At 36.1% G+C, this 12,013-nt stretch overlaps 1 protein-coding gene across 5 annotated transcripts in view; it reads left to right on the top strand.

Moving 5' to 3' along the window:
* Positions 1 to 12,013, top strand: part of LOC129922841 (uncharacterized) — a 65,015-nt gene that overhangs the window by 13,258 nt on the left and 39,744 nt on the right. For all 5 annotated transcript variants that reach the window (XM_056010536.1, XM_056010535.1, XM_056010538.1 and 2 more), the window contains 2 exons: positions 519 to 592; positions 7,084 to 7,440. In XM_056010536.1, coding sequence (XP_055866511.1) covers positions 520 to 592; positions 7,084 to 7,440 — 430 coding nt within the window. In that variant the 5' untranslated portion in view covers position 519. The remainder of the gene's footprint in view (positions 1 to 518; positions 593 to 7,083; positions 7,441 to 12,013) is intronic.

Below are 12,013 nucleotides of genomic sequence, written 5' to 3'. Positions count from 1 at the left end.
TCATAAATTTGTTTCAGTTATAAATTATATCAGTTAAAGTTGTTTTATTAGAAAGTTTCACTTTATGATAGTTAAATCAAGTTATTAAATTGAGAATGTACGTATCTGTGAAATTTTAAAAAGTTTAATAAAGAAAGAGGAAACGAACACCGATGTTTCTTCAGTGTGTTATCAAGTCATTTATATAATCTCCGGCAAAATGATTGTTTTAACAATAATTAATATAAAAGGAAAAAAAAACAAAAATAAGCAGAAATAATTACAAACGGTGTAAAAAAACAAACAAAAAATCATTTTACCCTTATGCACTCTAGCAATAGCTCATTATCATAACAATATCTATCTTAAGTCTCTGCTAACTTGGAACCTGTCAAACTAAACACACATAAAAAATATTGATAGTGCCCTTTTATCCATATCACAAGCTCTAGGCATTTCTGAGCGTCTATATGTGTTAACATTGTCAAAAAGTACATTTGTTAATAGAGAAAATAATAATTATTTTTTTTCCCTTGTAGAATGAAGACAATGATTGCCAATGGAGATGTTAAGTCCTTGGTTTTTTTTGCGACTGTGGTAATTAACTTTTCTGGTAAGAGAATAAAAATAAGTTAACTTTTAAAAAAAATTAGATTTATAAGTCTATAATATCTTTTAAGTATATTTAAGTCTATAAACTAATTCTACTTAGGAAATTGAGCATAGCAGAAAAAGAAGAATGCTTGTGAAACTTAGAATAACGTTGGTTGATTAGCCCAACTATGTTGTTATCTTTCTCTTGGTTTATTAATATTGTCATCGTATACAGCGACTTGTGTTGAAATGAACATCAACAAACTTTATTATTGCTGAAGTAGACCTTTTTGGTTTGAATTAATTCAAATGTATCAACAACCTCAATGATATCTTTTAGTTGAAGTTGAAGCTCAGCTTAAAAAACGATCAAAGCACATAAGCCCTGTCGTCTGATACTTTTCTTAAAAATCATATCTTATATAATACAGACGTCACTTCAAATAAGAAGATGATTATGGCCTAAGCGTCTTGTATTAGTCATCCATATTAACCAATGACCTAAATTCTGCCAAGTCATTGTTTTTTCTAGCTTGCTTAGGTAACCCATGTTATGCTATTGGGAAGAAGGAGCATTTGTACAAATGTTTTCTAGTATATGGAACGAGAAATGTACTTTATCTTTGTGTCTTTCAGATTATTTTATTAAATTTTGTTTTTGTATTTGAAGATTATGGTTCAGTGTTTTATGTATAATTGCTACTTTACTTTTAAGTCTTCTATTCTGAAGGCTTTCTAAATTTAGTGGTTTAACATAGGTGTTACTCTAGTCAAATATGAATATTCCTTTGTTATGAATCTTACTGCTCTATTTTGTGTCTGTTCCAGTTTCCTAGTGTTTACTTGAGTTGAGGGGTCCCAAACAGAGAATGCGTATTCTATTATTGGCCTAACCAAGGTTAAATAACATTTTAGTTTAATGTTGTTTTTTTTTTATTTATAAAAAAATATTTTAATAAAAACTAATGCTTTGTTCAATTTTTTGATAGTTTCATCAATATGGGGATTTCATGGTAGTTACGATAACTGGAATTAATTTGTTTTAGTTTTTTTTTGCTACTTTTAATAAATGACATTTTTCTTGGTGGAAAGACATGCTTAATGTGATTCCCATTTCTGTAATTCATCTAATTCTCTTGGTAAAATGTCTGTATCTTGTGTTGTTTTTATTGCTCTATATATTATGTAATCATCTGCAAATAATCTGATTTTTGTTCCTGAACTAATGCAATTTGATAAATTATTAATGCATATTAAAAATAGTAGTGGAATTAATATTGTTCTTTGAGGTTAACCTGAGTTTACTTTTATTGATAAATAGTGAGACTAGAATCTTAACATAGTGCTTCAGGCTATTTTGTTTTTTGTTATTTTTTTTTTAAAGAATTCTTTAAGTAGATGGCTTTGAATAAAGAAACAAAATAATTGCATCCCTCACTTGGTCATTACTATCTTAAAGCTTAACTTCTTAGTTTCAATGAACTTATGTGTATCGCTGTTTTTGCATTATATCTGCCCCAAAAGAAAGTAAGCAAATATTGCTTGTTTAAAGACATCTGGCAATAGTCAATGAGATGACTTATTATCTGTGGACTTTTTTTTAGAGCGAAAAAAAAAATTTCTTTTGGAACAAAAATCTAAGATTCAGTCGTTTTTTTGTTTCAAAGAAAGTTGACGAGATAAACTGAGTAAATTGTCTAAACATTCATAAAAAAATAACTTATTTTAATGGTTTATAAATTTGCTTGTACTCTTCCAGACCCGGTACATTTCATTTATTCAAGAAATACTCATTTTCAGTGTGCTAATGAAATGCCCTATTCTGCTTTGCTAGAAACAATGTGAGTTTTGGCATTGTAGCGGAAGTAATCATACTTGCTTTTACCACTATCTAGGTTACACGACATAGCCCCTAAAAGTCTATTCCAGCGGTTCTCAACCTTTTTAGCTTGGCGACCCCTTTGTACAATTCCTCACTTATTGGCGACCCCCAACATTAAATTATTTTGGTTTATAAAATTATAATTCGAGGCCTAATGTAAATATCTGATTTGCATTGCCAAAGGTTAATGTTTAATCTCGGTATAGTATGTAATTAAATTCTTGAAATATATATATGTCTCCTTATTATCCAATTACAAATAAATGAAATAATTTGTTTATTACGTGCATCCATTTACGTTAGTATTTTATATTCACATTCCATACATGTGACACATTTTTTTGTATTTAAATTGGATAACTAACAGGCTGTTTCCAGAAATAAATATATTATTGCAAATGGAAGAAGAGGGTGCAATTGACACGAAGCGGAACATGGCTGCAAGCGCTTGATCCAGAATTGTGTATGCCTATTTAAAGAGAAATGTTTAACTGTTAAACTATTTATGTCTCCTAAAAATCTTTAACTTTGACTTTCATTACATTTAGCAAGTGCTAATGAGATGATGAGTAGATTTGAAAAGTAAGGGGATGAGGGGGAAATGTCTGCACACATGCGGAAATGTTCTTTCACAGAAATTATCATTTTATCTGTTTGCCAGGTTCAAGGTAATTTCTCTCATAGAGAGCAGATAAAGGTTGGAAGCATATAAATATAAGTTTATGTACTAATGATATACTGGGGTTTTCAATCGTGCATAAACTAATCATGGTCCAGGCAGAGGAAACAGTGGTGCATGTCTTATTAGTGTCCAAGAGCTGCGGGGAGACAACTGGTGTCACTTGAACTGAATGGGAGAGCTATTAGAATTTACTAAAAACAACAGAGTTTCTTAGCAGGGCACTACGGGAAACCCATGCTTTCCTCCCCCGCTACCATTTGGAGTTCATTCAAGGTTCATGTTGTTCATAGTGTTACGGATTTCTAAACAGAGTTTACGTATTAAAATTCAAATTTTTGGATGCCTTATTCAACCTGTTTAGTTTATATATTACGGATTTTGCAAATGCTTTATTCAATAGCCCTATAATTAGTAAATAAAGGCCTTAATGCTTCCATAACATATTAAGTATGATGAATAACACTGACTTTTAAATTAACAGATGATAGTTCAGAAGTAAACTTATACAATGTACATCTCCTGCACAATCAAAATGTTCCAAATAATTTCTGATTCAGTTGTCTGCAACATCTATCCTCGAACAACAATATATTTAGTAAATTTCAATGGAAAAAAATTAATTTGTGACAAGTTTTACATGTTAGAATGGAAACAAAACCCATATTTTCGATGGACATAAGCGACCCCTGACAAATTGTCAATCGACCCCCGAAGGGGGTCGCGACCCACAGGTTGAGAACCCCTGGTCTATTCAGTCTCAATGATCTTTCAGGAAAGGTAGATACACTATAGGTGTAGTCAGTGTTTTTTATGGATTGCCTAACTTTTAACTACAAATAAATTAATAATAAACGTTAAAATATAGAAAACTAATATTTTCCCACACATCGAAAAAGTTGCCTTTATGCCGTACCGGTGCGTACCGTCACAAAAAAAGCCCTGGATATCATACTGTGGCAGGAGAAATCCCAAGTGAGAGACAGTCAAATTTATATTTGATTTTTTCATGTAAAAAAGGCTTCTGGGATGGTTAGCAGAAGTTGTCTTTTGAAATCATAAAAATTGGATTCCCTTCCAAACAAGTCAACGTGATATAACTTTAAAAAGTGAGAACACTCTAGAAGACAAAAGGAAAAAGACGCTTTTCCTTTCAAACTAAACATAGTGATTTTAAAGACGGCTATAAGAAAGGACATTCGACGGATCTTTTTATTGATATTAAACGTATTTTGTTGTTTATCACAAGAGTCGAATACTTTTATCGATTGTTGGCCCTTTCGACGGTGTTGTATGTTCCAGTATAAAGCTCAGTATTATTTCTAGTTGTATCTGGTTGTATTTTAAGTACTTGACAACGCGGAAGCGTTAAACAAAGTTAACATTCAATAGTTATAAAGAGAAAAACAATCGCTCTATGAGTTGTATAGAGGAGGTACTGCCTTTTTTATTTAGCATTTTTATGCTATTTACAAAACCTCTATTCAAGTAACTTTTTAAAGACAAGCTTAGGCGCCAATTTGCATTAGCTGACAGAATAAAGCATCTGTTTGCATGCGGCTTTAGAACGAGACAACTGGAGGTCACTCACAAAGGCTGCGGATACATATTGTGACCAAAAGAAAATTCGCTGCAGAGAACAGTCGCAGATGGTGAAAGAAAATTTTATTCGACCATCTGCTGACAATTGTTATGCTTGCCCTGTATGTGGTAAAGTATGTAGGTCAAGAAAATATTTTCATAAACTTAACATTTTAAAGTGTAAAAAAACTAATAAAATGCTCTTACAAAAAAAGTTTTCTTTTCTAGATTTCAAACTTGCAAACTTATCAATAATTTCATTATAGCCAATATTTTCTTGCATCTCACTTTCTATAGACTACATTGCTAGATATGAATATTGTGTTTGTTAATCTTAAATAGTACTTAATTAACTTTAATTTTAAACAGAATCTTTCACATGACGTCAAAGACACCCAGTTGTTAAAAAACGAAGGCTTAAATTGATAATACTATCCAGTTATTTCTTTCTTTAAGATTAACTTTGGATGCCTATAGATGTCTTCTAGTGCTTGATGATTCTTTACAAATGTCAAACTGTTTAAAAGCATTGACAACGACTTGTTTTCAAACGAAATCCATATCAACAAAACTTTATGGATTGCTGAAATAAAGGCTTCTCAGATTGACTCATTAGTGCCATCTTCTAGCTCAGGCATGTCAAACTCAGTGTTTGTGGGCCGTATGCGGCCCTCAACCACTTTGCGTGAGGCCCGCTTGGTCAACTAAAAAATTATCAAAATAATGTTAAACTAGTCGACCGGCGGCGTAGCATACGCCGCTATTTTGCAGAGACGTCCATAGGCCACAGCAACCTATCCGATCGCAGTTGGCCCCACACTTTCATAGGACCCGCACTAATTCTATGTTTAAATTATTAAATTAAACTATTTTATAACTTATAACAGATTTCTCGCGGCTGCCTGATTTACCAGGAGCTCATGGAAATCTCCCGAAATCGCAAAATATACAAAAACGTCCTTAAAATATATGGAAATATATAGACAAAGTTGTCATTTTTGGGTGTCATTCAATATGGAAAACGCCAATCTTACGCGCGGCATTATGCATCAGCCGTAATTATGTCACCTGGTGAAAGGAGCTTTTCGCGCCTCAAACTTTTGAAGAATTACTTGAGGTCAACAATTCTCAAAGATAGATTGAAATATTTGGTAATTCTTGCTATTGAGTGTGATTTATGTAGGAAACAGAATTATTATGATTTACTCTATGACTTTGCTACACGCAAGGTTTGTAAAGTAATTATGTTCGTAGTTAAGAATGGATAAAATGCATAGACGAATTTACTTTCTAATACTGACTCTTAAATTTCACTTATTGTCCGCTTCCCTAACCAAACTTGGCCCCGCGAATTCCGTTTCGCAAAGGGCCCCACAATGGTTAAGTACGGCCCTGCTATATACATATATATATATACATAGTAGATTACTTAATCTCTTTCCATGACTACTAAGTCACAATGGTTAAGTCCGGCGCTGCTGTTTTGTGCTTGTAAAATGTTTGTTTTGAAAATGTTTCTTTGTAAAATGTTTTACAATGTTTCCAATGTTCCGTCAGAGTTAGATAGTTTACTTTCTAGTCCAAACCTTCCGCAGGACAAAGGGGGATTGAAGCGGGCAGGGTTTGATAAATTTAATCGACAGTCCAGCGATTAGGCAGCCATACGTAGTGTGAACACTACTTTTGTGTTTTCTAATGGACTATCCTCAGAAATAAGAGAGTGATCTTTCCTTTACTTCTTGTTTAAACTTTTGAGGGAAGAAGAGAATTATATATATATATATAGATGTTTGTAAGTCTCTTAGGGAAAAATATACCATTATTACCATATAACGTAGAGATTTTGCATCACTTGATTATTCGTACAAAAGTTCTATTAAATATACTAATTGCTATATTAAATGTTAAAATGTAACCATTTGAGAACTTACACTGCAAAGACTTTCTTTCAAGCCAATAATAGGCCAATAGTTTTACCAAAAGTTGCAATGCAAAACGACACGACGTGAGCAACGGTAAGAGAACTTTATAGGTTTTTTTTTCTAATTGCCACGTATAATGGTATTTAGAACTAACAAAACACAAAAGCAACTGTTCGGATTGGTTGTCTTTACCCGATCGTTTATTTTCGTCGTTACAAAAATATTTCAAAAATGAGTTTGGGTACATATCTTTTCTTAATGTTTAACCGAACGAGACTCGGCCACCTGGTACTACGTTAAAGAAGCATAAATTGGTAGGCCTATTTAATTCCTTATTTCAGATGACGAATTAGAAAGCTTTTATTTCATCAAAATATTTTATAATGTATATTCATTCTCTAAATAATTTTCTTCAAATTAAATTTTTACTTAATTTTATTTTTCAGATTCCTTAATTTTAGAGTGTCCTCCGGTAAAGGAAGGTGGAGTGGTAATAGTCAAAACCTATTTTCCTGAAAATAAATACCAATTAAAAAATGGCGAATCAACACTTTTCTATTACAGAAATGAAGAACTAATAGGTAATTGTCAACTAAACGCAGGAAATATCTGCCAAAATGAACACAATGATAAAAATATCAATTTACAACAAAATTTTACTGCTGGTCTATACAACTCTACAATAACATCAAGTTCTAACACAACTTGGAGAAAAACGTCAAACGGTACTTTATTTCATGAAGTATGGAATGTGCGATTGGAAGATACAGAAATCAATAAAACATGTGACATCCAATTATATGGTAGGAGTTTATAAATTGAATTTAAAAATAAAACGATCATAAAAAAATATATTCTATTTAAGCGTTTCTTTTTCTTTCTTTCTGGCCTTCTGCTACAACTTGCTACATTAAAAATTGTAACAGATGTTTGCATCCATTGCACTTTTTTGGGGAATTGGCTTCTTGATTTCTTGCTTATTGTTTTTTTAAAGATATAACATTTAGATCAGGGGTGGGCAAATTACGATCTGCGGGCCACATGCGGCCCGTCGGAGTCTTTTATGCGGCCCTCGAGCATCTCAAGAACTCAGGTGTGCCCACAGGTTATATTTATGAAAAATGCAAATGTATTTAAAAATAAATAATTCTAAATATCTATATACATTTTAGAAAGTTATGATTCTTAACACTTGTGAGGAGGAGGCTGAAAAAACATTGTCTCTACATGTTATTCTATAAAGTTTAAAGTAAATGCCCACCCCTGATTTAGATCCATGTCTTGTCAAGTAAAGGGCAAAATGAATATATATATATATACATATATATATATATATATATATATATATATATATATATATATATATATATATATATATATATATATATATATATATATATATATATATATATATATATATGCCACCACCAGCTTTATAACATTGTTGGTAACACTCCTCGTGCAAAGGTCCCTCGTCTTTGGCTTCAGGCTCCATTCGGCTTTCTTCATCATCATCAGGACCGTTCTCTCTCGTATCAGTATCGGGCCAATCACCTGTTGGTTTCAGACCTAGTCGATGACTTTCATCGTGCAAATGTCCATCAACTTCGACGTCAGGCTTCCTTGGATTCTCTGCACCGCCATCAGGACTTTCATCTCCAGTCTTGGCAGCTGGACCAACGTCTGTTGAGTACGGACCTGGCTGGTAACTTTTAGCTTGCATATGTCTCTCAACGGCTTCGTCAGGTTTCAATGGGTCCTCATTATCACCACCAGGGCTTCTCTCGCTGAGCTTAGCATCTGGACGAACGTCTGTAGGGTCCAAGCCTCGCTGGTATTTTTCATCATGTAAACGTCCCTCAGCAACAGGCTTGTAGGCAGAATCAGCGTTCTCTTGATCTGTTTTGCTGTTTGAGGTGCTCATATCAGGTAAAGCTTCAGCACAAGATTCGTTCGAACTATGGGCAGCTTCCATTGTCTCTTCATCTGTCTCTTTCGGCTCCACTCCTTGTTTTCGGATTCACAGGCTGCGCCACCTTCATCAGCATTGCCGTGGTTACTGCCTGTCTCTTTAAAGCTTTAGGTGGGTAGTAGTTCATTGTTTAGCGATGGCGCAGCTCCTTTATCTTTCAAGTCTCCTTGGTCGTACGGGGTTTCTTTCACCACGTCTATCGTTTTCACCACGGGGCTCGTCACGTCCTTCACCGAGATATACATCTTTTCAAGCTTAGTACAGGTCTCTTCGTTGGACTTCTTCCATGTCGTATTCATAGCCCACCTCTTCCTTCCAGTCATCTAGCTGTTGGTGCAAGAACTCACTTAAAGTTGGTTTAATTTCAAACAGATAGGTGTCCGGATCTTCCCCTTCTTCCACAATGTCTTCTCGGAGGCGTGCTTGTAAAGTTTCCTTCTTTCAGCCGTTTATCAGCCCTCTTTCACGCAATTCTCGCCTCAGTTCTATAAATTCAAGTTCGTACAGCAGTTTCAGACGAGCCATAGTAGATCCGATCCAATCCGATTCCGATCCGATCCCACTTCTGACACCAGTTGTTACGGATCTCACTATCCAGGCTCTCTGCAAACTGCACCTTACACCACCAACTTAAAGAACTTGACAACTCAGGGCTCCAAAGTAACGTAACACTTTAATAGTTGAAAAAATAACAGCCAATATTGTACAATTGGCAACACGTACACTGTACAAATATCTCTCCGATAACACCGTTCCGCCGTATCAACTCTTGCACTGGCCTCTCCGTCTCGTTCCGGGCTTGCACTGGGTTCAACAGTTCAGGACTGACTTCACACACTAGGCTCGTTGTGTCGGACTCGATCGCAGACCAAGATCAAGACGCCAGTCGTCTCAACTGTGCTTGACAGTACTCCGCACTGAACCCTAGTAATGCTCCGTACAGAACCACACCGCTGAACTGTGCTGTAGTCGACCGGACTGTAGTGAACCGGGCTCTGAACCCCTGCCGTGAACCGTCTTGACTGCGACACTTCCGCTCTTATATAGGGTCCCTACTGGCTTTCTTGAACCGGACAGAACGCCTCTCGACGTTTCTAGGTGGTCAGATGACTACAACCCTCGTGACGCTCCTGAGCTCTGTTCACGACGTCGATCCATCCCGGACCGCCTTCGATCCTTAACGAACCGCCGTGTTGACACTCGTCTCGGCTGACCGTCGTAACTCGTCACAGTTGACCACTCGTATAGCGCTGGCCTGGGGCGATTTGCGTCGACTGAATATACTCACATCACTACCCCCATCTGTGCTACCACCAGGTTTATAACAATATATATATATATATATATATATATACAGGGTGCTTCAAAAAATGTATACACACTTTGAACTGTCATAGACAATTTATTTGCCGTTCTACAATGTTAAATTTCTAGACATGGAAAGCTTAATGTCCAATCGGAAAAATAAATGTGAGTAAATTTTCAAACTGGTGGCCCTCAGCATCAATACATTGCTGAGTAAGAGTCAACACTGATTCCGTACATCGTACCAAAGTGTCCACTGAGATTTCTGCGCACACCGCCTGAATTTCATTCCACAGTGTGTCCAGGTGACGTGGTTTACATTTGTACAACTCATCTTTAACTGTGCCTTAAACGAAGAAATCCAGCGGCTTGAGGTCTGGAGAGCGTGCAGGAAACTCGATTGGTCCTCTGCGTCCTATCCATTGGCCAGGCACATTGTGATCCAGGTATGCTCGTACTTCCCTGTGATAGTACGGCGGGACGCCATCTTGTTTTAAATAAAACTCATCATTACCGTATAATGCAAGAATGGCAGGTAATATGGAGTCAGCATATTAACGATTTGAGGTGAACGTTGAAACAGTTCCAAGACGCATTTGTGGACTCATCACTTGTAGCTATACGAGGTCACCCTGATCGACCTTTATGCACATCATACACTGTTCCATGAATTTAGAATTTGTCTCGTAGACGTGTAATTGTTAACCTTGAATGTGGTTCTGTACCATACTCACGTCTTCACTGCCTTCGAACAGCAGCTACATTCTCAAACTTCTAGTACTACTTAATTATCTGCTTCCGCTCTTCAATACCAGCAATACTTTCCTATGTGTTAATCGACAAGAAAGCAAAACAACCACATCAACGCAGCCAAAGAAATATAAAATGGAGGAGGCGGAGAAAGCGACACATGCAGAGTGCATCGTGGATGACTCCAACAAGATCAAGATATAAGAACACCCCTTCTCCCACTGTTAGACCCCCACCTGCACTGATGAAACTCCACTGCCCATGTTGTTAGAAAACAAGCCCACAACTTCTCCCACTGATAGACCCCCACCTGCACTAACGAAACTCCATAGCCCATGTTGTTAGAAAGATTATGTCCGGGACCATAAACCAAAGAAGAAAGCCTTACGAATCAGTTGAAAGTGTGAATCCACTAAAGAATAATCTAAGAACATTCATCATAAGAATAGGTTTGATGAAGTATAAAAGAGGTTTTAGAAGAACGATAATCAAGTCAGAAGCAAGAAGGACAGAAAAAAAGTAGTTTAAGATGTCAGAACTGTAGTGAGTAACCATCTGTGACAGAACTGTACAAGAAGATCAACCCAACATTGTACAAACCCAAGTCAGTTGCTGTTGTTTAAAAGACAAGCATGTGAATATTGCTGTACTGTGATGAACCTAGTTATATCTGAAGAAGCTCTGTAAAAAGATGCTTGAAAATGTAAAACTCAGCCAGTGAAGCACGAACTTGTTATAATGCTGATGAATTTTCTCGACAAGAGTGCCCATTGTCATCATCTGAAGGTCGATGTTTCCATACCAAGATTAATGAAAACATTTGTGAGGACCTGATGAAAAATGAGGCTCCCATTCTTCTATGGAAAGAAGATGGACAACAGCCAGATTGAAAGAACATCTCTGAGAAGGGGGCAACCACCAAAGCTTCCTACTTGATCGTTTGATCGATTTCATCAGTATCGTGATGAAGTAGAATCTGTTCGGGACAAACAGATCTAAGAAGGGGGCAGTGTAACAAATGAACAGTGATAGGTAGAGATCAACGTATGACCCCGGCGAAATGACACAGCAGCGGGTGTTCTCTGGAATGTACATGTATAAACAAAGACAGGATATGACGTGTCGTTACGGGTTATTCTAGAAGGCACTAACAATGTCCAGTGACAGATAGAGGTCACAACTTGTGACCCTGGCAAGATGACACTGCAGCCGATTTTTTCTGGAATCTACATGTATAAACAAAGACAGGATGTGACGTTTCCTTACGTGTTATTCCAGATGATACTAGCAGTGTTTGTGCTAATTTGGAGGAGCGATTATGGACTCTATATACGCCAAAGATTTAATGT

The sequence above is a fragment of the Biomphalaria glabrata genome, chromosome 14, assembly GCF_947242115.1.
Source record: "Biomphalaria glabrata chromosome 14, xgBioGlab47.1, whole genome shotgun sequence".
Lineage (NCBI taxonomy): Eukaryota > Metazoa > Mollusca > Gastropoda > Planorbidae > Biomphalaria > Biomphalaria glabrata.
The sequence above is the reverse complement of the archived record's forward strand: the minus strand, read 5'-3'. Positions and strand labels throughout refer to the sequence as shown.